Source organism: Tamandua tetradactyla, chromosome 23 (genome assembly GCF_023851605.1).
Source record: "Tamandua tetradactyla isolate mTamTet1 chromosome 23, mTamTet1.pri, whole genome shotgun sequence".
NCBI classification, from domain to species: Eukaryota; Metazoa; Chordata; class Mammalia; order Pilosa; family Myrmecophagidae; genus Tamandua; species Tamandua tetradactyla.
Window position 1 is genome coordinate 9,171,723 of NC_135349.1, and position 26,526 is coordinate 9,198,248.

Here is a 26,526-nt window from a genome sequence, read left to right on the forward strand (position 1 = left end):
CTGGAGGCCACGCTCGGGTTTAGCTTGCGCACGCGCAAAAGCGTACGGCGCCGGAAGTGATTGTGCCCCTACCTACGCCGGTGGCTCAGCACGCGTGCGCAGCAGGCTCTTCAGTCAGCTGTGTTGTGGCAATGGTGGAGAAGAAGCCTTCGGGTAGGTGAGCCCTTGGCGGTTGGCCCCTTCCGTCCTCCCAAATCGGAACTTGCCTTAGAATATCCTCATCCAGATATCCATCCCAAGTCCTTTCCCCGGCTCTCGGGTGCTGGCGTCGGGGCAGGCCCCCACCCTCAACCATCTGTTTGCATTTTATTGAAGCCTGCTCCAAGCAGGCGCTGAGGATGGAGAAAGTAAAAATATTCCTAAAATCCAAGAACTGGCTTTCCGGGAGGGGTACAGCCAGGTATATCGGCCACAGCATTCCGGAGTAATACGTGCTCCAGCCCAGTGAGGAGAGGTACGCGGCCCAGCCTCTGGGAAGGAGGGGGCCCAGTGGGCTTGGAGGGAAAGAAAACTTGAATTGAGGCTGGAGAGTCGAGTGACGGTTCCGCTCACGGGAGGTGCGCGGGGACTCATGGCGGTAGCGGGAACCGAGTGCGCGAAGGCGGGCGAGCAAGAGAAAGCAAGTCGCTAGGAAGCCACATTCGCGACTCAGAGCTTACGGAGGAACCTCGCAGGAGAGGCTGGAGGCTGGGAAAGGGCTACATTTTGAAAGGCATTGTATGCACTGGTGAGGCGTTTGAACTCTGGAGAGAGCACTGGGGAGCCACCGAAGGCTATCAAGAGAGGGGAATGACCAAAACATATTTATCCTTTAGACAGGCATTCTGCTTTCAGTCTGAAGATGGGTTGGAGGGATTAGAGTAGCGCTGTTCAGTAGAACTTTTTGGAGTGTTGGAAATGTTCTTATTGTGCACCATCCAATATATTAGCCGTTAACCATATGTGGCTATCGAACACTTGAAAGGTGGCTGGTGCAATGGAGGAGCTGAATTTTAAATTTTATTTAATTAACAAAAGCTTTTTATCCCTAGATACTCTCAAACTTACAGGTCATGCACAAAAAATAATATAAATGCCATGCAGAAAACTCAAATATACCTCTATCCCTCCAGATCCACCAGTTTTGACTTTGGTCATATTTGCTGTCAATGTGTCTGTCTACTCATTCATCTGTCTATCCATCTGTCTGTCTGTCTTTTTATTTTCTGAACACTTGCGTGTAGGTTGTATACATCATGTGCTTTGAACACTTAATGCTGTCATGTACATGTCCTGAGAATAAGGATATTCACTTAAATGCAGTTATCAAGTTCAGGAAATTTAACATTGTTAAAAAGCGTATATGGCGGGCCGCGGTGGCTCAGCGGGCAAAGTGCTTGCCTGCTATGCCGGAGGACCTCGGTTCGATTCCCGGCCCCAGCCCATGTAACAAAAACGGAGAAACAGAATACAAGAAAATGTTTCCCTTTCTTCCTTCCTTCTATCCTTCCTTCCTTCTCTCTGTCTTTCAAAAAAAAAAAAAAAAAAAAAGCGTATAGTCTATAATCCAATTTTTTCATGTCCCAATAATGTCCTTTTGAGCCTTTTGTCCTTCTGTCCAGGATCACATATAGCATTTACATCTCTTTAGTTGCATTTTTTCTTTTCTTTTTCTTTTTTTAGTTGTGGGAGCATATATCTTTCTCAGTTCACCCACACCCAAGTGTGCAACTCAGTGGTATTAATCACATTCACAATATTGTGGTTCCCTCACCACCTCTCATCTCCCCAAACAGAAAACCTATATCCGTTATGCTTTAACTCTCCGTTCCCACTGCCCTCCACCTTGCCAACCTCTACTCTACTTTCTCTCTGTGTGAGCTTTTGAATTCTTTGATATTTTCTTTGTGGTGACCATGGGGCTTGTTTTACATCCTAAATCTGTAACAATCTTGTTTGCTTTGATACCAATTTAATTTCAATAGTATACACTACCTCCGTCTGCCCCACCCTTGTATAGTTCTTGTTATGAATTACCTGTTTATACATTATGAGTCTAAAACCAGAGCTATCATTACATTGTATGCATTTGCCTTTTAGAAACTGTAGAAAGTAAAAAGTTACAAACCCAAAATACAACATTTGGCATTTGTATTTATCCATGCCTTTACCCTCACTGGAGAGCTTTATTTCTTGGCAGCTTCAACCTACTATCATTGTTTCCTTCAACTTACAGAATACTCTTTCGCATCTCTTGTAGGGCGAGTATAGTAGTTACGAACTCCCTCAGCTTTTGTTTATCTGGGAATGTCTTAACCTCTCCCTCATTTCTGAAGTTTTGCTGGATAGAGAATTCTTAGTTGCAGTTTTTTGCTTTCAGCACTTTAATTATGTTATCCCACTATATTCTTTTTTTAAAAAAATTTTATTGATTCAACAACCTACAAGCACATACATTCTTAACATACAAACATTCAATATATGCTGTACAATCAGTGGCTCACAATATCATCACACAGTTGTATATTCATCACCATGATCATTGTTAGAACATTTGCGTCATTCCAGAAAAAGAAATAAAAAGAAAAAACTCATACTCGTACCATACCCCTTACCCCTCCCTCTCATTGACCACTAGTATTTCCATATATCCCATATATATATATTTAATTTTAACATTTGCTCCCCCTATTATTCATTTATTTTTAATGCATATGTTTTACTCATCTATTCATACTGTAATTAAAAGGAGCATCAGACACAGTCACATTGCAAAAGCTATATCATTATACAGTCATCTTCAAGAAACGTGGCTACTGGAACACAGCTCTGCAGTTTCAGGCACTTTCCTCCAGCTTAATAAATGTTAATCTAAAAAGGTGATATCTATATAATGCATAAGAATAACCTTCAGGTTAACCTCTTGACTCTGAAATCTCTTAGCCACTGACAGTTTATTTTGTCTCATTTCTCTCTTCCCTCTTTTGATCGAGAAGGCTCTCTCAATTCCTTGATGCTGAGTCCCAGCTCATTCTAGGATTTCTTTCCCATGTTGCCAGGGAGGTTTACACCCGTTGGAGTCATGTCCCACGTGGAGAGAGGGAAGGTAGTGAGTTTGCTTGTTGTGTTGGCTGAGAGAGAGAGAGGTCACATCTGAGCAACAAAAGAGGTTCTCTGGGGGTGACTCTCAGGCCTACTTTTAAGTAGGCTTAGTCTATCCTTTGTGGGGATAAGTTTCATGGGAACAAACCCCAAGATTGAGGGCTTGGCCTGTTGATTTGGTTGTCCCCACTGCTTGCAAGAATATCAGGAGTTTTCCAAATGGGGCTGTTGAATTTCCCCCCTTTCTCACCATTTCCCCAAAGGGACTTTGTAAATACTTTTTTATTCACTGTTCAAATCACTCTGGGATTTATCGGGGCATCCCTCTGGACAAACCTACAAAATCTCACGCCCTATTCAAGGTTCCATGTACTTATGGTGTTCAATTAAACTGTCCAGTAAGTTATATTAGAAAATGCTCTAATCAAAATATGAATTTTATATCAAATAAACATTTTTTTGCTTTAGTCTCACACATAAGTTAAAGTTTTAAAATATGAATGCCCATCTATTTTCAACACCCAGCAATATTGACATTACTTTGTTCTTCTTCATGCAAAAATATTTTTTAATTTGTACATTTAGTCACTATCATTGTACGCTCTAGGCATTCACTGTCTTGCCTCCATGGTTTTTGAGGAGAAATTGGCAGTTAGTCTTATTGAGGCTCCCTTGCGTGTGACATGTTGCTTCTCTCTTGTAGCTTTCAGAATTCTCTCTTTATCTTTGGCATTTGACAGTTTGATTATAGTATGTTGCAGTGTGGATTTATTTGGGATTCATTGAGTATTTCAGATGTGTATATTCATGTTTTTTGCTACATCTGAGAAGTTTTCAGCCATTATTTTCTTGAATAGTCTCTTGGCTCCTTTCTCTCTTTCTTCTGGAATTCCTACATTGCCTACCTTGGTATGCTTGATGGTGTCCCACAGATTCCTCAGGCTCTGCTTACTGTTCTTCATTCTCTCTTCTTTCTGCTCCTCACACTGGTTGATTTCAGTTGTCCTATCTTCAAGTTCACTAATTCTTTCTTCTGCCAGCTCCAATCTGCCTTTGAACCCTTCTGGAGAATTTTAAATTTCTGTTCTTGTGGTCTTCAGTTCTGTTTGGTTCCTTTTCATAATTTCCATCTTTTTATTGATATTCTCTTTGTGTATATCTATTGCTTTCCTAATTTCCTTTAGTTCTTCATCCATGTTTTCTCTTAGCTCTCTGAACATATTTAGTACTATTTTTTTAAAAGTCTTTATTTAAGATGTCCCGTGTCTGATTATCCTCATTGATGGTTCCTACAGCTGTCGTCATCTTCTTTGCCTGGCCATTGCTCCTGTTTCTTTGTATGTTTTGAAATCTTTTGTTGAAACCTGGACATTTTATATTTTAGTGTGTTATCACTGAGATTTTAGACTCTGAGGTGTCTGTCCCTTAAGCTTGTGTTCAGCTAGTTTTATGACAGAGCTTTCCTTGAATGTCAGGAGCTAACAAAAGAAAAGGAAGAAAAATAAAACAACCCACCCTCCTAGTCTTTACAGATTGTCCTGCATGATACCATATGATGAGTTTAGGGAATAGCACAAGGCCAAAGCATAGGGCCCCATTGAACCTTTCTGTGCATGCATCTTGTTTTGGGTGTGCATATGTGGCTCGAGGAGTTCCCCATTTATGTGAATGTGAATGTCCCTTCTTCCTGAGGAACGTTTCCTCCTGATCCTAGGCACTGCACTGTAGGTCCTACAACCAGAAATCCCTTACGTCTTCACATAGGGCAAGTTCTGGGATGGTAAGCCTGTGACTAGTGCTCTGGTTTGTGAAGGCAGCTCGCAGGCTCTCCTACAGGACACTGTGGGAGAGCAGTCATTGCCATCGGAGACAGGGCCAGATGTACATGCACCCAGTATTCTGCTCCCTCTGAAGCCCAGACCAGGGACCTGCACTGGGAGTGTAGGCCGGCTTTGTGCTGAGCAGTGAAGGGATGGGGTAGGAGCCATCCAGGGCATACAGGATCCTACTGCTTTAGCGTTGCCTTTTTCTTGATTTGGCACTCTGTCACTGCAGCCCTTAGCTTTGAGAAAGGTGTTTCTACCATTCTCGATGGTTTTTAATCAAAGCTTCTATTGGGGGTGGGTGGAACCCTTAAGAGTCTCATTTTACCAGCTTGATTGGGGCAGGGCTTGGTAGTTACATCTATTAATTTAATTGTAATTAATCTGAATTTAAATGTAAATAACCACACGTGACTTGTGACTATCTTATTGTGTAAATTCAGGTCTCCAGGCTGGAAGGCCAGTTAGGAAGTTACTGAGCAGTCCAGTTAACAGATGAGAGCCTCAGCCCTGCTGCTAAACTGATTTTCTCAAAAATTCAATATTGTCATTCCTTTCTTAAAACCCTTCACTGGATCTCCATCACCTTCACTATAAAATACCCCAATCCAAATTCCTTTAGACATTTAAACTTCTCTTAGTGGTCTGGCCGCCCTTGCCTTTCTCCTCCCCTCATACTCCATACACCAGCCATGCTGGACTTCTTTCAATTTACTGAAGGCACCACAGTCTCCCATTTGAGCCTCCTCTCACGCTGGTACCAAGGCCCGAATCACTGTAGCCTCTCCCCCAGCCAGGCCAACTTCTGTTCATCGGTTAGACCTCAACCTGGACTCACCTCCCTCTGGGAAATCTTTCCTGACCGCCCCAAGGCCAGGTGAGGCACTTCCTTCGTGTGCGCCCTGGGACTTGGTACGTCCCCTAGCCAGTGTCTGCTGTGTCGCACTGCGCTTATTTGTCTAATTGTTTGTAGCCCAGCTCTTGTGGCTTCCTGGCTCTGGGACAGGAGGTAGTGGGGTGCCATGGTCAAGAACGTGTTCTGATGCTGGGGAGTTCTGAGCTTGAATTCTGATCCTACCATGTGAACTTTGGGTGAGTTTCTTAACCTCCAAATGTCGGACAACTGGGGAGGCTACTGACTCCTGGTCTCAGAGGGCTGTTGGGAAGACCGACCAATTGCACTATGCCAAAGGATTAGTAAAGTGCCTGGCACATGGTAAGTGTCCAGTAAGTGCCAGCTCCGGGAGCTGCTGCTGTTGTTATGGGTACAGGCATTCAGTACATATTTAATAAATAAACATTATTTAATGAATAAGATCATGAAGTAAGAGGCTTAAAAAACCTCCTCGATATCTGGTTTAGATGTCTGCACAGATGATTCTATTCACTTAGAGTCTGTAGGAGGAGAGCCAGTGGGATGGGCTTTAATTTTGAGTTGCATTGTCGAGAGAGTCAGCAGGTGATTTTCCTGCAGCCAGTTGAATAGCCAGTTCTGGAGCCGAGGAGAAGATTCTGGATTGGGAGAATCAGTTTTGGAGTAATTTGCATGTGGGTGATAGTGAGAGCCCCGTGTTTGGATTAGAAATCCCAGCAAAAGTATAGAGACAAAAAGAGATGAAGAATTGCCATCTCACTGGAGGATGGGGAGCAGCCGAGGTGGGAGGTGAGCTGCCTGGCCCAAGTTGGGAAAGGCAGAGCTTCAGTTGTGCCATGGAAGCAAACGACGGGGACGTTTCAGCCCAAGGGAGGTGGTCAGCAAAGTCCCGAGAAACAGAGAGCATAAGCAAAGGAGGGTTTTCAGGATTCTCACTGGATTTGGCACTAATGGTTTCCATTGCATGGTCAGGTGGGAGTTAGATAGCTGGGGACTGAAGAGTGGATGGGAGGTGAGTAGGCTAAATATCACACAGTCTGCTGTTTCAAAGAGTGACACTGGGGAGATATATGACAGTTTAGCTTGTTTTTCTATTGAAGAGAAAGTACCAGTTGGGGAGGAAGATGCAAGAGGGAAGAAACAGATTGTGGGGCTGGAGGAGAAAAGTTGGGTTCCACAGGGACTTGTGGATGCATGGGGAGGGTGAGGGCCCACGCAGTTATGCCTCTGCATTGGCTGAAAGATGGGCATCTTGACACGTGGGTGGCCCCTCTTACCTTGACGTAGGAAGTGACACTGCTGATCATAAAGGCCAAGTGCCTCAGGGCCCCAGTTGAGCCTGGAAGCCCTGAGTGGAGAGTGGCCTCTGTCAGCACTTGTGATTCCCATCAGCAGTGAGAGGAAGTGTTTCACTGGTTAGATCCGGGATCTGGCTGGGGCCAAAAGGCTAGAGAACAGGCACGGGTGACCTAAATAGTCATCTTAGTTAGCTGGGAAAGAGGCAAAGCCAGAAGGGGCTGAGAGTTTGGGAGAAGATACAGGGTTTGGTGATTGGGACGAGGTCAGAGACTGTGGCTTCTCCGCACTTCCTGGACATCTTCCACACACTGCCCAGAGCCAGGGCCGCCCAGCTTCTCTCTCCTCTGCGACCTGCTCTGCCCCTGACTCATCCCTCTTCTTGCTCTGCCCCATCTAGTTCGCTCGCAGGACCCGGGACAGCGGCGCGTGCTGGACCGGGCAGCCCGGCAGCGCCGTATCAACAGGCAGCTCGAGGCCTTGGAGAATGACAACTTCCAGGACGACCCCCATGCAGGACTCCCCCAGCTTGGCAAGAGGCTGCCTCAGTTCGATGATGATGCAGACACTGGTGAGACGGGGGAGCGTGGTGTGCATAAAGAAGGAAGTGTTGGGGGCAGGGAAGACAAGGCTGAAGGATGGGGAAGAGTCTGCTCTGGTCAGGGTTTGTGGGAGAAACTCTGGGCCCGGAGGCAGATGAGCTGGGAGCTCCTTTTGGCTCCACCAGTCTTATGACTGCAAGCTAGCTGCTATCTGCTTCTCTGCCTCGGTTTCCTTTCATGGATTTAGAATAAAGAAGATGGAGGAGATGGGCTCAGAGACCCCTTCCAGCTCTGATATAAAGTCTTAGATTTGGGGAGCATGGGGATGAAGGTAGGCTGGGATTTGAGAAGTGGGGGTAGATGGAAAAGGATGGTAGAGAGAGGCAGATGTATAAGCCAGGTGAGTGTATGGGCAGGAAACAGACAGGTGGCTATCCGAGGTGATGAGACCTAGAAAGATGGTGTCTTTCTCGGCAAATGTCACACAACTACTTATACTTTACCTTAGGAAAGAAAAAGAAGAAAACTCGAGGTGATCATTTTAAACTTCGCTTCCGGAAAAATTTTCAGGCCCTGCTGGAGGAGCAGGTGAGGGAGGAGCAGGCCTGGGGGGGGGGCACCCCTCAGTGAAGGCGTGTACCTGGGGAGATGTGTGTAGCATCTAGTAGTAAGGTCTTGGTGGGTGTTTGCTTTGTGGGTGGAAGCAGGCGGCACGGAGCCCACCCCTCTTGTCTCTCAGAACCTGAGTGTGGCCGAGGGCCCCAACTACCTGACAGCCTGTGCGGGACCGCCGTCCCGGCCCCAGCGCCCCTTCTGTGCTGTCTGCGGCTTCCCCTCCCCGTATACGTGTGTCAGCTGTGGCGCCCGGTACTGCACCGTGCGCTGCCTGGGCACTCACCAGGAGACCAGGTGAGCTTGGCGCCTCACCTGTGTCCCCTTCACGCCCTCCCACCCACCCCAGCCTCACCAGATCTCTCTTCTGATTCTGGGCTTCCCCTGTCTGCAGGTGCCTCAAGTGGACCGTGTAAGCCCAGGTGTCCTGGGGAGGGAGACCCTCCCTGCTCCATCCTGGCCTCAGGGAGGGCATCACCACAAGGAGAGGGGCTCTCCCATCCCCAGCAAGACATGTGTCTCACGTCTCAGGAAAGGCCTGCCATCTTCCCAGGGACAGACTGGCAGCAAGTGGGCTGAGCCCTCCAGGTGTTGTAATAAAAGCTCCAATATGAGGGGCAGCCTCCTTGCTGGCTGTGTGACTTCATAAAGGCGAGGGTGGTAGGTCCCCATCTCTGTTCACCGTACTGTCCCTTCTCTTCCTGCCTGTCATCCCCCCTCTACTGGCTGGCCTTCATTTCTCATTTGCCCTTTATGTCTCTCACAGTGAATGGTTTTGTTCCATTTTCCTGACACTCCTGTGTCGCTGCCTTTTTTGGCTTCTATTGTGTCTGTTTTTGGTCATGATTTAGTTGTTTGTTTTTGCTTTTTATTTCTCTAGTTCCTCTGAGTATCTTACAAGTACAGTGGGTTCCAGGCCTGGGTGATGGGGAGGTGGAGGGAAGGCTGGGGAAGGGGGTACGGAATGGTAGCTGGAGGGGCCAGTCTGACTTTGTCCTCTGGTATTTAATCAAATGGAAGAGATTGTCCTTGGTGCTCCCAGCCTGAGGGAACACTGTCCTGAGGGAGCCCCTGTCATCAAGCTGCAGTGTGCGAAATTCTTAGCAGCACAGAAAACTCATAAGTTTCTGGGGCTCATGGGGGGAATTCATGCTGTAGAAGTTCCTGTTCTTGGTGGCCCTGGATCCTGTACCACTTGGGTGGTAATGGAGCATCCTGCACCCACATCTCACCTCGGTGTAGACTGTAAGTGATGGTCTCCTTTGTGTTGCTGTGTGAAGGCCTCGAACCCTGCTGAGTACATGGCCTAGCTGGTGCTTAGTAAGAGCTTGTTGAAGAGATGATCTTAATGAGATGCTAGTGGGATCTAGCAGAGACAATGTTGGGCACTCTCTTAGGCTCTTCTGACTTTGGCGAGGGGTTTTCTTGGGGTTGGCCCAGATGTTCCCACTGTTTTCCTGAGGATCTGCCTTCCCTTTTTCTGAAGACTTGTGATTGGGCAGGTGGTGTTGCTGACAGCTCCATGATGGATGGTGGTGAGGACTGGGTTTAGAGACAGTCCAGGTATGGTGGTTTTAAAAAATGGCTATAAATTCTTTGTCCTTTCCATGGAAAGGTGAGGTCTGTGTTCCCTTTCCCTAGAATCTTGACATGCTTATGACAGCTTTGACCAGTAGCGAATGGCAGAGTGCTGCTCTGTGACATTCGAGACTAAGTCATAGAGGGTAGTGCAGTTTCCACTTTGTCACCAGGACACTTGCTTTGTGAGCCCTGAACCACCATGTAGGAAATACAGCTATCAGGAAGCCCCATGCTGTGAGGACGCCCAGGCTTTATGGAGAGGCCGTGTCTAAGAGCTTCCGTTGACAGCCCCCGCCGAGTCATCCCATCCCAGGTTTCAGGCAAGCAGTGGAGATAACCTCCAAATGATTCCAGTCCCTGGCCACTGAGTCACCTTTAGTCATTTATGTCTTCCCAACTGAGTCTGTAAATGTCAGAGACAGGCCATCTCTACTCTGCCCTGTATAAATTCCTGACCTACAGAATTCATGAGTTGTCTTATGCTAGTGATGGTTTGTTTTATAGCACTAGTAAATGGGCCACCAAGCTTTGACCAGTGTGATCTCTGCAAACTTTCAAGAGCAGCATGCAAAGGAGAGTGGGATAATCAGATTTCCCTAGATTTACTTGGCTGTGGAGCAGCTCAGAATACTACTAGTGTTCCTGGTGGGGCATGGTAGGAGGCCCTGTTGAGGGCATGTGCCAAAAGCCTAGTGAGTGGTCCAGTTTGTTGGGAGAACATGGTTTTAGGGAGTAAGAAATGGGGATAGAAAGTTGGGCTAGGGTGGGGCTAATCTATTTGTTTTGGACTACCTTTTTCTGAGGCCCTGGGGAGCTGCCAAACTGGACAGTAGATGGTCTTCTGGCAGAGAAACATGGAATGGGTTAGCAAGAAAGGATGAGGGCTGGCCCAGGGACAGGCAGCAGAGAAGGGAGAGACATAGATGGACATGAAAACACCATGATGGAGAATCAATAGTATTTGCTGCCTCCTGAAGGGAGGGGGTGGTAGAGGTGGGTTGGAGGGAGAAGCCAGGATGACTCAGGTAGTCAGTCCATGTGGCCAAGACATGGGCAGTGCTGTCCAGGAACTGCAGCTTTGGGGGAAGTGGAAGCCCAGCTGGGGAAACTGTGCAGGGGTGGGTGGACTTCTGAAGTGTGGGAGGGAAGGCACACCTAGACGGCAGATGTGGGAGTTCTCTTCCTCCCTGGAAAGAGTCAGTTCTGGTGACTGGATGAGGTTAAAGAGGAAGGGGAGGAGGTGAACCCAGGGACACAGCCAAGTGGCCGGCCACTGCTTCAGTGCCACAGAGGACAGATACTAGATAGGGCCCCATTTGATGCCAGGCTTCTTTCTCACGGCATCATTTTCCTGTTGCCAGCGGGTACACAGTACTCACTGGTCTTTTGCCAAGCCAGCCCATAACCCAGTACCACATATGAGCTAGGCATCACCAATCATGCACCACGGATGGCCCAGTCTCTGGGGACACTGAGCCCTACAGAGCTTTTTCAGAATATAGCTCTCATTAAGAATCTGGTGTTGTGAACTGAATCCAAAAGCTCGTTAAAAAGATTGTACACCATGACCAGGTAGGATTTATCCCAGGAATGCAAGGGTGGTTCAACATAAGAAATTCAATTAATGTCATATACCACATTAATAGGATGAAGGAAAAATACCATATCATCATCTCAGTTGTTGCAGAAAAGGCATCTGACAAAATCCAACATCCTTGATAAAAACACTCTGAAAACCAGGAGTAAAAGAGAATTTCCTTAACATGGTAAACCATATGTAGAAAAAATACACAACTAACGTCATACTCAATGAAAAAGACTAAAAGCTTTTCCCCTAAGATGAAGAACAAGGTAAGGATGCCCACTGTCACCAGTGCTATTCAACACTGTACTGGGAGTTGTAGCCAGAGTGGTTCTGCAAGGAAATGAAATAAAAGGCATCCAAATTGGAGAGGAAGTAGTAAAATTTTCCCTGTTCTCAGATGATGTGATCCCATATAAAGAAAATTCCAAAGAATCTACAAGAAAGCTATTAGAGCTCATAAATGAATTTAGCAAAGTAGTGAGGGACAAGATCAGCATGCAAAAATCAGTGTTGTTTTTATATACCAGCAAGGAACAATCTGAAAAGGAAATCAAGAAAAAATCCCATTTATAATAGCAACTATTTGAATTAACTATCTAGGAATAAACCTAACCAAGGATGTAAAGGACTTGTACATGGAAAACTACAAAACTTTGCTGAACAAAATTAAAGAATAAATGGAAAGACATTCCATGTTCACGGACTGTGAGACTTAATACTACGAAGATGTCCACATGACCCACCCACAGTGATTTACAGATTCAATAAATTCCGATCAGAATTCCAAACATCTTCCCTGCAGAAATGGAAGTCAGTCATCAAATTCATATGGAAAGGTAAGGAGCCCCAAATAGCTAAAACAATCTTGAAAATGAACAGAGTTGGAGGACTCACACTTCTCAATTTCAAAACTTATTAGAAGGTCACAGTAACCAAACCAGTGTGATATTGGCACAGTATTGATTGTTGGACACTTGGGTTGTTTCTACCTTTTTGCTATCATGAATAGCAAAAAATAGCACCTTTTTGCTGCCATGAACACTGGTGTATAAATATTTGCTTGAGTCCTTGTTTTCAGTTCTTTAGGGTATAGAACTGAAAGTATGTACTCTAGAAGGACAGACATATAGACCAATGGAATAGAGTTGAGAATTCAGAAATAAGCCCGTATACATGAGTAGCTGATTTTTGACAAAAGTGTTAAATCCACTCAGTGGGGGAAAGAATGGTCTCTTGAAGAAATGATGCTAGGAAAAGTAGATCTCTACCTGCAATGGAGCTCTACCTCACACAATGCAGAAATTAACTCAAATGGATCAATGGCCTAAATATAAGAGCTACAATTGTACATGTCTTAGAAGAAAACAAGGAAATATCTTCAGGACCTCGTATCAGGCAATGGATGCTTAGATTTTAACAAAGCACAAGCAACAAAAGAAACAAATTCATCAGAATTAAAAACTTGTCATCAAAGGACATTTTCGAGTAAGTGAAGACAACCTACAGAATGGGAGAAAATATTCGGAAACCATGTATTTGATAGGGGCTTAATATCCAGAATATTTAAAGAACTACAATTCAACAACAAAAAGACAAACAACCCAGTTAAAAAACGGGCAGAAGAACAAAGATTTGAAGAATCTTTGTTCAAGAAATTGAACAAAGATTTCTCCAAGCAGATGTACACATGGCCAGGAAACACGTGAAAAGATGCTCATCATTAGCCACTAGGGAATTGCAAATCAAAATCTAATGAGATACCATTTCACTCCCACTAGAATAACTGCCCATCTATAAACATAGACAATAAGTGTTGCCAAGGATCTTGTACATTGTTGGTGGGAACGTAAAATGGGTACAGCTGCTGTGCAAAATAGTTTGGTGGTTCCTCAAGAAGTTAAACATAGAATTACCAAAATGGATGGCGGTTATGGCAGCACAACATTTTGACTTTAATTTGTGCCAGTGAATTGTATACTCGAAAGTAGTTAAAATGGGTATTTCTGCGTGGTGTTACCAAATAAAAGTTAAATAACTGGTGGAGTGGGTGCACAGGTGGTTCAGTGATAGAATGCTCGCTTGCCATGCGAGGGTCCCAGTTTGATTCCCCGCCAATGCGCACATTACTCCTCCCTACCCCCCACCCCCCCAAAAAAAACAACTGGTGGTGGCTATTGAATTTTCCCCAGAGGAATGTACCTGCTCTAAATGCAGGTAATTTACCCCATAATTTCAAAGCAATTGTCAACTTTTGATACTCCTGATCCAAGGTAGGAAGCTGTTCTAGACCAACTGTCTCCCTGTAGAGCCGTGAGCAGACAGGTGGAGGGTAAAAGCAACCACGTTTTCTATCACATTAGGTAGCTCTATTTTCAATTTCCTAGAGCGGGACTTCCCACCTCTGCCTCTTGATGGCTCTTATCAGTATTATGTCCGTCACTTTTGGCCCGACTTGCAATCCTCTCTGGATAAAAAGTACAAAAGCGGTTAACAGAGTGACAGCCGGGCAGTGAGCTGCGAGGACCCCTCCCCACCACCCCTACCCCCCGCAGCCCTCCCCCTGCTTGGCCAGCTGCTTCATGCCATCCTCAACCCCTGAAAAGCTACAAAAGAAATGTGCTTCTGAATATATTTATATAGAAAACAAACATGTGGGGATGTTCTCTCCGTCTCGACAGCCCAGACCCCAGACTCAAGGTTCTGAGGTGCCCCGTGCCCAGGATCCGCGTCAGTCCTTGGAACCCCGAGCGCCCAGACCGAGGAGGAGCGGCCGGAGCGGGCTCGCGCCGGGGAGGCGGGGCCGGAGCTGGGCGTGGCCTCTGGCCGCCCCCCCATCCCCCAAGTTATTTCTGGGAAAATGGGCCAAGACCCCTATCCACCGGGGCAGTGGGCAGAGAAACTGGGTCCGCTGGCCGGTCTCCTACACGTAAGCGCTCTTCCCGTATTTGCCAAGGCTGCTGTCGCCTTCTTCGTTCGAGGCCGCGGGGGGCAGGCGAGCAGCGGGTCCGGTGGAGCGCAGCTGCGACCAGGGAGCCTGGTGGGGAGGCCGGGCGCTGTCCCTGTCCGGGGTGGGAGGAGGCACAGGTGAGGTCGTGGCCCTTCCCCTTGCGCCCCTCCCTACTGTAACTCCCGCGCCCCCGCCCCTCCCTTACCTGGAGGTGAGGACCTCGTTAGGGGAGCAGCAACAGCTGGAGCAGAGGCCGACGCCGCCCAGGATGCTGAGCAGGGAGGCGCTCCAGCCCAGGTAGAGGGCAGGGCCTAGCTCGTACCTGGGGACAAGGACAACGGGGATTGGAGGTGCTAGCTAGGGAGACAGGGCTGAGTCCCGCCCACTGCCCCGCGGGTGGGGCCCCTCTGCACTCACTTGGTCCCAGGATACAAGGGGTCGAAGAAGTCCCGGGTGATGTTGAAGGCATACCAGGAGATGGCCACCATGCCGCAGATGCCTGGGGCAGGCGGGAGGGGGCAGCATTAGCGCCGCCCTGGCTGCCTGGGCCGGTGGCATTAGAGAATTGGGGGAGGGGTAGGCCGGGCAGCCCCAAGAGCAGCACATCTAAGAGTAACAATTTCATCCTATTCCTTCCTTTTCCCATCCCTAGCCAGTAAACCTCCCTGTAAGCCTCCATCTAGCACTCAAGCTCAGGCTTCTTGACTCATCCCCCACCACTCTGCTTGTTATCAGCTGTCTCATTCCTTCTTTGTCCCAGGCCTGCTTTAGTCTTCCTACTCTAAAGGTTTCACCATATGGCTTCCTCCCTTGGAATCTACACACTACTCAAGAAGCTTCCCTGACCAGCCCTCCGTTATCTGACTTCCTTTTCCTTTGGGCTCCCAGACCTTGAAGCCTGTGACAGGCCTTGCCCACTCAGTGCAGTGAATGCCTACCGTCAGACCCTGGCTCTAGGCCTAGCTTTGCCACTCACTGGGGGCTTGTCCTCCAGCAAGCCATTGGACCTTTCTGGAAAACAAACAGGGCGACACCTACCCAGGCTTATTGTGAGGTGATGTGTACAGAAATGTTTACAAATTGAAAAGTGCTGGCCAGTTTTAAGGTGTTCTCGTGAGCTGTGTGTGTGTGTGTGTTTCCAGCCAGGTTGTAGGCCCCGGGAGTGGAGACAGACGCTCACTTCTGAAGTCCCTCCCACTCCTGGCTCATGCCTGGTTTCCAGTGGGAGCTCAAAACACACTGCTTGATGCTAATGCAAGATGTTAATAGGGAAAAATGTCACTGAGCGGGGAGGGTGATATATGGGAGCTCTATACTTTTCTACAAATCTACTACTCATTAAAAAATAAATAAATAAAACAAAAACCCTAAAACATTGCTGATGGATTGCTTTGTATTCCAGAGACTGATTTGGCAAGTACATGTGAGAATGGGTTTAGCAGGAATAGCTGAGCATGGAAGGAAGGAGTCAGGGTCAAGGGGTGGGAGAGGCATACCACCCCCCACTGCAGGTCCCTAGTTACCAGCCAGTATGTGCAGAGCCCCTGCAGCGGCTGCCAGCTTGGCTTTCCTGGAGAGCACCATGTCCAAAATGTTCGTGCAGCGCAGCCCCACTAGGCCGAGGAAGAGGCCCAGGAAGCCGAGGAGGATGGCAGTGATCATGAGTGCCCGACAGGCCTGGATGTACCCTGCAGAGGTGGGCCACAGCCATCAGTCCCCTAAGCTGGTCCCTCCTCCCCACCTCTGTGATGGAGCCAGCCCCTTACAGCTCCTGCTCAGATTACAGTTTCTGTCCTCTCCTTTACCCCCCACCCTCCCGGGCTTTGAGGAGTCACACTTCCCTCCTTTCCACCTCACTTTCAAATGCATCTCGGCCTTCCTCTCTCTTCCTCCCCCCACTGCCAGGCACGTGGCACCGTTTGCTTATACTTCTTTTTCAGGGTTACCCAACCTCACTCTACTGATATTTTGGGCCAGCTCGTTCTTGGTCTGGGTGCTGTCCTATGCATTGAACGTTGTTTAGCAGCGGCCTCATCCCTGCTCCTACTATCAAAAATATCTCTACACAAATGTCCCCAGGAGCAGAGAGGTGCCTCGGCCTGAGAACCAGCGTTCTGTTGTGTACTATAAAAACTGCACCAGAGCGCCCCCTTTCCACCTCTCGCTTGGTGATTAACTCAAGGCCTGACTTCTTGAATTGGGTCCCTTCCTGGAGTATCCAGCAGGGGGCAGCAGTGGCCTGCGGCGGAAGGTAGAAGGCAGTTTGCGATCTGGAAAATGGGGTTCTTGGGCCCAGGAACAACCCAATTCATTCCAGTGCACATTCGTTCAGTGCCTTGGTTTCCCCTTTCTCAATGCTGAAGGAAATCTGACTCCCTTTCTGGCCTCCAGCTTCTCTGATCTTGATAGCTGCCAAGCACTCCAAGGACCTTGTCCCCCTTTCCTGGGTGGGGCAGGGCTGCAGGTGGTTGATGGGGAAAGGCTGGGTCCCTGCCAGGAGGATGTGAAAGGGCCAGAGTTGGGGCAGGGAGGGTCAAAGTTCTCTGGGAACACCTCACTCCCAGCCACTCCCTCAGGAGCTCTGGCCCTCTCCCCCTACTTCATATCCGACCCCCATCCACTCACACCTGACCTGCTCCACCTGGGGAGGGGAGGGGGGACCAACTCCGGACCTCCCAGGAGGTCTGGGAGCCAAAGAAGTGACTGCCGAAGGGCCTGGAAGGGCACGGGGTGGGGGTGGGGTGGCTGTGGTGGTGGTGCCAGGTGGTAAGTGGTAAACTGATCAGCAGGCTCCCTCTAGGACCAGCACTGGCTGGGACGTGGAAGCTGGGCACTGGGTTCTCACATACCTGAGCCTGAAATCCAGCTCCTCCTGCTCCCACCTCTCTAACTCAGCAAGTTGCTTAACCTCGCAAAGGTTTTTCAACTTCCGTAAAGCGGGTTTTATAATATCCCCTTGGCCGCAACATGAAGTGAAACCTTATATGTGGAAACCCGGGCCAAAACTTGACCCCAGCTGACCCTCCACTTGCACCCTCTGCCCTTTCCCGCAAACGCTCTTGCAGCTCTGTGTCCCTCAGGCTAAGGGCTGCAGCTCCAGTCCCCCCTCACACCAGAGATGGCCCCCCGAGCTGAGGGTGTGTGCATGTGTGTGGGGGAGATGGGGGCAGTAAGGAGGGTATGGCTGGGGCTGTTCAGCAGGCCGCCTCCAATGTCCTTTATGGCCACCCAGAGCTTTGGGCCTTGGCCCAGACCACTGTCAGCTTTTATGAGTTTCTTTGGGCACTTCCCGTGCACACAGTAAGTACAGGAGAACTGGATAAAAGCCTGAAGCTTCTGCCCTGGAGGGCGCTACTACTGCTGGAAAAATGAGAACAGTCGCCTCCTGAGATTCTGGAAATAAGGGAGGCACAAGAGACCCACCCAGATCGTCTAAATGCTCAGAGCTCTGCTTCCGACCCTGTTAGCTTCAGTCCCCCTCTCCTGCCAACCTGACCTCTACTATGTGGTGCCTGGGAGACCAGCTGGTCCCAGGAGGACCCAGGGAGGGGCTGGGGAACAACCTGGAAGAGGGTCATGGGCATCTCCTTTGGTCTCTAGCCTGGGCAGACTGAGGGGAGTCCCCAGAGGAAACGAAGCGTGAGCAGGAAGATGCTACAACCACTAGACAGAACATTCTGGGTTAGAAGAACTGCCAAGAACCTCAAAAAATACCTTTTGAGAATGCCAAACACGCACACACATACACACCTCCCACCTCCATTCACTAGACACTCAGGCCTGCACGAAGACTTCTTCCTACTAGATCCAGGACTCCAAAAGGATGCTTTAGAACTTGGCAGGGGACTGGGAGACCAAGCCCCCCCCCCCCCCGCCCCGCAAGTGGAAACCTGGCAAAGCTATTGAGACTGAGTGGATCAACCACCAAGAAAGGGCTTCCTAAACCTCAGATGCACACACTTGGAAAACAGTTGCTTCAGAGCCAAATGGAGATGGGTGGAGTACCAAAAGAAAGAGCAGACGCCTAGACAGGGATGTTTGGAGATGCCGAGTCTAGCACACATCGCCATGTGCCTTCCCATGAGACGCTAAGTAAGTCAGAACCCAGAGATGTGTTCCAGAGAGCTAAGCAAAGACCCTCAAATGCTTAGAGAGGAAACCACTGGCATCAGAAGCCGGAAGCAATGGAACCAGGAAGAAAGACCAGTAGATGCCAGCCACATGCCTTCCCATGTGACGGATACCAGCCTTTCTTCAGAGTTAAGGTATCTTTCTCTGGATGCATTAATTTGGACATTTTCACAGCTTTAGAACTGTAAACTTGTAATGTAATAAATTGTCTTTATAAAAAAAAGAAAGGGCTTCCTCCTTGTCCAATGAACCCCACTCCCAATATAAGATGTTTAAACGTACTGAGTGCATATCTAGGCTAACATCACGCTAACACTGTGTTTTCTCTCACATAAACCTTATGACCACCCTGTGAACTGGCACTATGACCCTTGTTTTACAGACAGGGAAATGCAACCCATCCTACAATTGGTCCTGCAGGCTGACCCCGGGGCTCCCCCCGTAACCACTAAGAGAAAGTGCCGTGTGGGCAGGAGCACGTGTGACCAGGTCTCCACTCCGGATGCAGAGAGGGGAGCTGCTCCAGCACTTCCAGCTGGGGGGCTTCCAAGATGGAGCCAGGCCTGCCTGTATGTGTGTTCCACGGGGCTACCTGGCGCCTGAGGCCTGACTCAAGGTAGTGCTCACCCTTCCTGGGGTTTCTCTGACCTCCCCACCTCCCTGTCCGCCCCCTGCCCCATACCAGAGAGGGCCAGCATTGACGGGAACTCCCAGCAGTTGTAGACTCCGAGGGAGTCAGTGGCACAGCTGTACCAGAGGTTCTCGAAGATGGTGTTGGTGGTGATGACGTTCCCGTGCACGGTGGACACTCGCCAGGAGCTGTGTGGCAGTGTCACCCCCAGCATCAACAACCCCAGGGCTGCCACGAAGAAGCCAAAGGTCTCCACAGCCACCGACATGGTGGGAGCAGGCCCCGACGGGCACCTGCAGCCCAAAGAGGGGGGGCGGCACAGAACCCCAGGGGCCCTTGGAGGGGCTCTGGCAAAGGAGGGGTGTCAAGGCTGGGAGGGGACAGGAGGGGAAGGACAGAAGTCCAGCGGCAGCCTCTGCCCAGGATCAAGTCCGTCTTCCAGTTTCTGCCTCCCTCTGCGCTCTGGGTCTCTGCTTCCCGACAGGTCAGAGGAATGAGCCAAGAGTGCACAGCCGTTGTTGATGAGGAGATGGAGGGAATAAACCAAACGGGCCAAAAGTCCACCCCCTCCCCCAGCCTCTGGGCTGCCCCGGGCTCCCCGCCCCATGAGGGGGGGCCAAGAACTTACCGGGGGTGACTAACGGATACAAACCAGGAGGGGCTCCCATGGGAGGCATTGGGAGCCAAGGGGAAATGTCTATCTCTGACTCAGCTTCCACTGGAGGCCAGGGAATGGACTAAGAGGAACTTAGGAGCGAAAAGGTGATCAGGAGACAAGAGACAGACAATGAACAGGTGCATTTACCTCTCAGTACCCTCCCCATTGGGGAGGGAGCAGAGCCACCTCCAAGATGCAGAGAACAACTCAAGGGGCTCAAAGACCTTGAAATTGGGACAGCTGCATCTGCAGCAAAGAGTGAAGGTGAGGAAGGAGACGGGTGGCAGGGAGAAACCAATGGCTCTGGAGTCTAATTAACCATGATTCAAACCAGACTCTGTCCTTTACCAGAGTGACTTGGGCATGAATTTTTAGCAAGTTTGGGGTGGTTTCTGTTCTGTAAACTACAGACTACTTACCTCATAGGCTGAATAAGGATTGGAACCACACATCAAAGCTCCCACATGTCTGAATTGCTTGATTCTTGGTGACTGTCCTGGCCAGGGAGAGGCCACCAGGGGATCTCTTTCCGCCAAACTTTCTCAGCTCTAAGATTTCCCCCACAAGGTTGATCTTTGACTCTCGGTAACGAATTTGATCTTGCTGCCAAGGGGCCCCAAGCGGAATAAATCACAGGCCCAGATGTGACTCTAGGGCTAATCTTAAACTCAGTTATCAGGAACTGTCACTGGCTTTACTAATTATGATGGCCTAGAAACCTGTGTCCCCACCCCAAGCCTGAGCACCTGGCCTGGTGTAAACAGTATCATTTCCTGTCTCCAGGAGCAGCCAAAGGCCAGAGCCAGGCCAGCTTCTGGCCAGTGGGGCCTCATCTAGGTCTCTGAGGGGCTGCTCCTCCCCTATCAGACAGGACGCCACTGTGCTGGAAAACAGCCAGCTGCAGCTGAAGCTCCCCCTCCTCTCTCCCTGGGCAGGCTCCTCTGTGCTCCCCTCTGGTTCCTCCCTATGCCCTTGTCCTCCCCATTGGGCTGGGCTGCTTTGGGCTGTGGAACGAGAGGTATGTAGTGAAGCAAAAATAGGTGCGTGCTGAGCCTGGCACGAGAAGGGCATGGGGCAAGGTAGGATGGACCGGCACGACCTTCCATCCTGGAAGCTAAAACTAGGGTATGCTGGGTTCCTAACCTCTACCAAGACCCCTGCCCACATCACACCAAAAGCCTTAGTTTCTTTACCCCCTACGAGTATCCTTCTCCCTGCGTCGTGAAGGAGGACAGCGTAGGAGGAAGGGGAAGACAAAGGGAGGGAAGGGCGGAGGTTTTGGAGGAAACTGAGTGGGGACCCCCCCCCCTGCCGCCCCTGGTATGGAAAACTCCACTTGCTGAGAGGCAGTCCAGTGGGCCTGAGACAGGACGCATTAATTCTAGCCTGTCTCCTCAATTCTGCCCTCCCTTCCTCCAATAGCTGCTTTCTTCCAAGACTGTAGGGCTGTGCAAAGCCACAGCCCTGTGCTGCCACCACCGCTCAAGGAAGTGGCTAGGGGTCGGGGGAGGAAGGAAGGGTGTGAGGTCTGGGCAGCCTGGTGGACAAAGGAGAAACCAAGATCAGGCCTGGAAGGCAAGGACAGGAGAGCAGAAAACAAGAAAGGATGTGTGATTCCCTCCACCCTCTGCACCCAATGTAACCTGTCCCCTCCCTTAATACAGACACAGATGTTCCCAGGCCAAAGCCCAATTTTATTTACACTCATCCCAAAGCACATGATTTGGGGCTAAAGGAAAGGTCTCGGCAGAGAGGAGGTATCCACAGAGGACAGTGCCAGGAGTGCAGGGGAAGAACAGGGAGGAGACAGCTAGGATGGGCCCCTCTTTGAGGAACCTCCACGCTTAGCCCCAAAGCTTGACAGACGGCCTTGTCTCCTGTGGGCTGGGGCCAGGCTGGTTCCTCCGGGCAGAGGAGGAGGTGTAGTGTCGCTCAGGATTTGGACTTGGATATGGCCAGTCCGATGAGTCCAGCCAGTCCCGCCACGCCCAGGGCCATGCCTCCAACAATGGCCATGCCCACCAGTCCATCTGGGGGACAGGCAAAGGAAAAGTGCATCAGGAACCCTGTCCCCGGCCCAACAGAAGATGTGCCTTTCTATCTTGAGTTAGGGATGAAGGACTCCCAAGGATGGAGAAGGGGTGGGGGATTTTGAGAAGGCACTACCTAGAGGCAGGCCATTTAAAAGGACCTGGGGATGGAGAACAAAGGGGGGAAGAAGGGAAGGATGGTGGAGAGTGGAGAAAGACAGAGGGGAAGGCTTTCACCTTTTTTCATTGCTTTGTCAATGAGCTGTTCCAGTTCCTTGGCCTGGCTGTTCTGGGGCTCTGTCTGCAGCAGCCCTCGCACGTACTTTAGAGCCTTTTCGTATTCCTACACTCAGGGAACACACACACCCACAGCACTCAGGAGTCTATCACTCCTGCTCATGTGAGGGGCCTTCCCTTCTCTTGCCCTGGGGGCTCCTCCTTCTGCCCCCACCCACTCCACCCCTGCCCTGCCCCACCCTGCCAATCCAGCCCTATCCCATGGAGTAGAGTCCACAAACAACCACACTGCGTGGGGGAGATAAGCCGGGGATAACAGCCCACGGCTTGGGGCTGCACCCCAATCCTGATGTCACTGTGTTCCCCACACCCTCAGCATGCTGATCTTCTCCCTCACTTCCCAGGAGTCCTGATCTGATACCACCTTGCACCTCTGTACCTGACACTGCCCCCTGCCCTTCTTCAGCCTTCCTCAAGTCCAGGGACTCCACCCTGGAGGAGAGGAATAAGAGGGCACATGGCCCACTCAGATACGGTGGGGTGGGAAGGAAGAATCCCTCTTACCTTGAGCCGGTAGTTCCCCACAGCGAGATAGAAGACATAATCCCGCTGCTCCTCTTTGCTCCCTTTGAGTAGCAGCTCTGGGGATGGGAAGGGGGGGGGGAGTGAAAAGCTGTTTCCCCCTTTTCCTAATATTTGTACCTCAGAGACCACTTCCTCTCTCTGAATCCCCTTATGATCCTGGGGTCCTACCTCCACTTCAGTTCTGATCTCTCTCAGCTTCCCTGCCAGGTCCTGGGGCAACATAAACCAAGGCTGCATCAAAACATTGGTGACAAACGCCCCCAGGAACAAAATTACAGTCAACTATGGTTCAACCGAGTGCACTGAAAGGAAATCAAGCCACAAGAGAAGTCAAAAGGCATCTCAGCTCAGTTTTGGCATCTGCTGTGTGCTTTAACTACAGTTGTTAGCTGTTCAAATTAATGTTAAAAAAAAGTTTGCCCTCTCTGTTCTCTTCTAAAATCAGCTTCAATTGGTCTTCTCTGAAAGGCCATTCCTCACTCTGGAACATTTTTAAATCAGCAACTTCCCACAGGCTTTGGTGTTCTAAGCACCAGAACTTGTTACTTAATAGCTTTGAAGTTGTATCTTTCCAAGTGTCTGAGCTATCTCCTCAGCTAGAACGGCAATGCTTAGAGAGACTACTACTTCTACAGCTAAGCCCTATTCAGGTTTTAAATAAACCTGAAAAATCTCAATTGGTAAAACAGATAAATGTAGTATGATTTTATTTGCTTTACAAAACTTTTTTTTATAGACTTACAGTATTGTAAGATATACTTAAAACAATATTTTTATAGACTTTCCTTAGCTAGTACCCTGTTTGCTTATAAATGATTACTTAACCAAGAAAAAAGGGGTACATAGACATTTGAAGGTCAAGTATTGTTGCTTCTGACAAATGATGACCCATCCCAAATCATGAGAAATAGGGTTCCAAGTTAAAAATTGGGTGGTCTTCTGTACTCTTCCATTCTTGTAGTTATTAAATCAGCAACACCATGGAGGGAAAACTGCACAGGGTTGGGACTCAAGACAGGAGCTTCTAGTACCAATTCAGCCATTAATTAAATAGCTATGTGACCCTGGACAAGTCATTCTTCCTATGGATAGACAACCACTGTGACTGGACTTCTGGATCACGAATGTCCTGGGGGACTGACATGCCATGACTATTGGCCAAAACAATGATTAGTCTGGTGAATGGCCAAAAGTACACTGGGGAAACTCAGACTAAGTAAAGCTCTTTGCAGCAGTGAATCCACGGATAAAAACTGTGGGGTTCCATGCTGAAAAGGATTTCAGCGCCAGAGAGGAAGGAGGTAAATGAGGAGAGATCCCGATGGCAGCTGGGGAAGGGAGAGGGACTGGGGAGCCCAGCACCTCACCCTCGAGCAGTGTGATGCCTTTCCGGATGTCATCATTGTACTTGCTTCGCACCAGGCACCAGGCATACTCAAACTGCGTGCTTTTGGACACTGAGCCTGCTGCCTTCTCAGACTGAAACTTCTTTTCAAACTTCTGCCAGAGGAGAGGAATCATTCAGAAACGAAGGGAGTGAACCACACTCCATCTGGTCCTGCGTATCCATTCCCCCCATCTTCCCCCTTCTCTGCCTCATTCCCTCGCGAGTCTGGGCACCTCCCACCCCAGGATCTGCTATCTCCGTCCCTGGGAATCAACAGGCAAGCTGTCTCTCTGGACAGCTGCCCGTCCCCTGCCCTCCCCGCAGTGGTACCGAGCGGAGATGCCACCTGGTGGCAGCTCCAGGCACCGCTCGCGGAGCAGCTGACCCTGCGTGGGTGGACAGTAAACACGCTGTCAGAACTGCTCAACAGCCCACGCGGTCTCGCGCCTGAGACGGCTTTCTCCATTCTGCCCCACCTTGACGGGTCTGGACCTTTTCTTATCTGTGAAACGGGAACAAAAATAGTGCCTACCTTCTCCAGCTACAAAGATTTGAGACATCGCGTGAAACGCACTTAGCACCGTGCCAGACTCAGCAACATGCGGAATTTCATGATAGTCGCCGTCATCCCCCGCCACCGAAGGCACCCATACCCTGACTTTCCACCCCAGATTCTAGGGGCTAGTTTTGAGGTGTGGTGGCTCAAGAAACTACAAATCCCATCAGCCTCTGGGGCTCAGCCACCCCGTTGGGCAGGAATCGGACGCTGCAGAGGATGCCGGGAGCCGTAGTCCCGCTACCCTAAGTAAAGCTGAAGATGGGAAGAGGGTTTCCCTACCCAACTCTCCTCAGGACCCGCCCGTTTGAATCTCCCCTGTCCCTCTCTTGGGGCCAGGCCTCACCAGCAGGTCGTCCACAGACACCAGCTCGTTCAGCACGGCCTCCATGGCCGCCACCCCTGCAATTCTCACACCACAGACGCTACGACGCCACAGTTTCCATGGCCCACTGGCTGAGGCGAAGACTCACTTCCGGCGCCCGGCGGACGCGGGCCCCACCCTTACTCAGAGCCAATCACCTCTGCCAGAGGACGCCGAGCCCGCCCCTCGCCGATCCGGCGACGCCCCGCCCCTTCCTCCCCCGGCGGGCGGCACCGGGGTGGCCAATGCGCACGCTCGGGTCTAACCCACGGGCCCGCGGTCTTTGCCAGGTAAAACTCCCTTGCTCGAAACTCGCTACGTCTGTCTTTCCCGGTGCCCTAGCCTGTGAAAACTATGTCTTGGTGGTTAGCCCGTGGGCTGGGAATAGGGGAAAGAGGAAGGTAAACATCGGGCAGGGATCATATAATTTATTTGGAGGATTAATCTAAACCTCCCACCCCACCCCAGTGAGAAATCTGGGGCTTCGGAGTCTACATGACTTTTCACTGCCTGCAACAAAATCATAAGTAGTACCAAGGCTTCCAGGGCCTCTGCTGACTCTTGCAACGCGAGAGGATAAGTAAGCGGATCTGTTACCCATACACCCAGAGACTGATGTTAATAATAGGGGATACTATTAATTGGAATTTAAACAGAAACTGTTGCTCCGTTACTTATAGAAAGGATCTAGTCTTTCAGATATTTATATAAAGTATCTTCTGGATGTACCGAGGGAGAAGGCCTACCACCTGGGGTCGTGGGCTGCGAGGAGTTTGGGCTGGGAGGAGCGATCAAAGTTTGAGAAGGGGAAATGCTGCCTCTGACATCAGTGTCCTATGCAATGAGGGGACTGGGTAGTGACTCTCAAATCCTTTCAGTTTGACCCACGGTGCATGCAAGAATGAATTTTGTTCACCTTTGTTTCTCCAGAACCAAGCATAGGGCCGGGCACATAGTGAATTCTCACTAAGTATTTATCTATTGAGCATGATAATAAGGCAAACAGCAGTAAAGAGGGCAGTGCAAATGGAGGGGATTACCATCCAAATAACTTTCACATTTGCAAAGCCCCTTTAATTTCTTTTATTCTCATAATAGTCTTGTGATTGGGAGATACCTTAGGTTGGGCAGCTTCTTCCCTCATGACCACTAGCATCAAAGTCAGGGAGAAAAAATCATGTTCCTTCAAAGATGTATTGAGCACCTTATTTTGACAGTAAGCGCAGAGGATAAAAAGATGTACACAATGTGAAGCAGACAAGTGGAAACAGAATGGAAGGCAGAGGACAAGCACTGGCCATGCAGAGAATACAGGAAGGCCCCAAAGACACTATTATTAGAATGTTACTTCTTTTTGCACCTTATTCATCTTTGCATCTGCTGCAGCAGTTGGCATAGGCCTGGCACGTGGCAAAAGCTCTATCAGTGTTTGCTGAATATGTACCTTACTTAATTGGTTCAGTTTTGTGCCAATGAAGAGATCCCAGGTGTGCATTTCTATGTTTTTGAGTCTAGTTAGCTTAGCCATTCACCTTGGAGCACAGGGATAGTGTACAAGCTGGATGCTGCCTGCCACCTTTCTCGGCCCACCCTATGCTTGGGACTA

At 49.5% G+C, this 26,526-nt stretch overlaps 3 protein-coding genes and 1 long non-coding RNA gene across 5 annotated transcripts; 1 reads left to right on the plus strand and 3 right to left on the minus strand.

The window, feature by feature from the left end:
- Nucleotides 1-17: 17 nt before the first annotated feature.
- On the plus strand, nt 18-8,854 carry ZNHIT1 (zinc finger HIT-type containing 1). Its single transcript, XM_077140845.1, has 5 exons — nt 18-153; nt 7,475-7,645; nt 8,125-8,204; nt 8,356-8,525; nt 8,623-8,854. The coding sequence occupies exons 1-5, from the start codon at nt 132-134 to the stop codon at nt 8,642-8,644; spliced, it is 465 nt and encodes a 154-aa protein (XP_076996960.1). The 5' UTR covers nt 18-131; the 3' UTR covers nt 8,645-8,854.
- Nucleotides 5,755-9,992, minus strand: LOC143667073 (uncharacterized). The gene is made up of 3 exons (XR_013167835.1): nt 8,584-9,992; nt 7,056-8,256; nt 5,755-6,416 (listed from the first exon to the last, which is right to left on the minus strand). It is a non-coding gene; the product is annotated as an uncharacterized LOC143667073 (long non-coding RNA).
- Nucleotides 9,993-14,016: 4,024 nt separating this feature from the next.
- On the minus strand, nt 14,017-21,303 carry CLDN15 (claudin 15). Of its 2 annotated transcripts, XM_077140847.1 has the most exons (6): nt 20,181-21,303; nt 19,155-19,850; nt 15,865-16,029; nt 14,759-14,840; nt 14,547-14,663; nt 14,017-14,453 (listed from the first exon to the last, which is right to left on the minus strand). In XM_077140847.1, exons 2-6 carry the CDS (start codon nt 19,369-19,371, stop codon nt 14,315-14,317), a joined length of 720 nt encoding a protein of 239 aa, XP_076996962.1. In that variant the 5' UTR covers nt 19,372-19,850; nt 20,181-21,303; the 3' UTR covers nt 14,017-14,314. The 2 variants fall into 2 exon arrangements, with proteins under 2 accessions (XP_076996962.1, XP_076996961.1); XM_077140846.1 differs by having other exon boundaries at nt 19,155-21,303.
- A 131-nt stretch (nt 21,304-21,434) lies between these two features.
- On the minus strand, nt 21,435-25,054 carry FIS1 (fission, mitochondrial 1). Its single transcript, XM_077140848.1, has 5 exons — nt 24,903-25,054; nt 23,981-24,113; nt 22,593-22,669; nt 22,029-22,134; nt 21,435-21,791 (listed from the first exon to the last, which is right to left on the minus strand). Exons 1-5 carry the CDS (start codon nt 24,945-24,947, stop codon nt 21,694-21,696), a joined length of 459 nt encoding a protein of 152 aa, XP_076996963.1. The 5' UTR covers nt 24,948-25,054; the 3' UTR covers nt 21,435-21,693.
- Nucleotides 25,055-26,526: the final 1,472 nt, after the last annotated feature.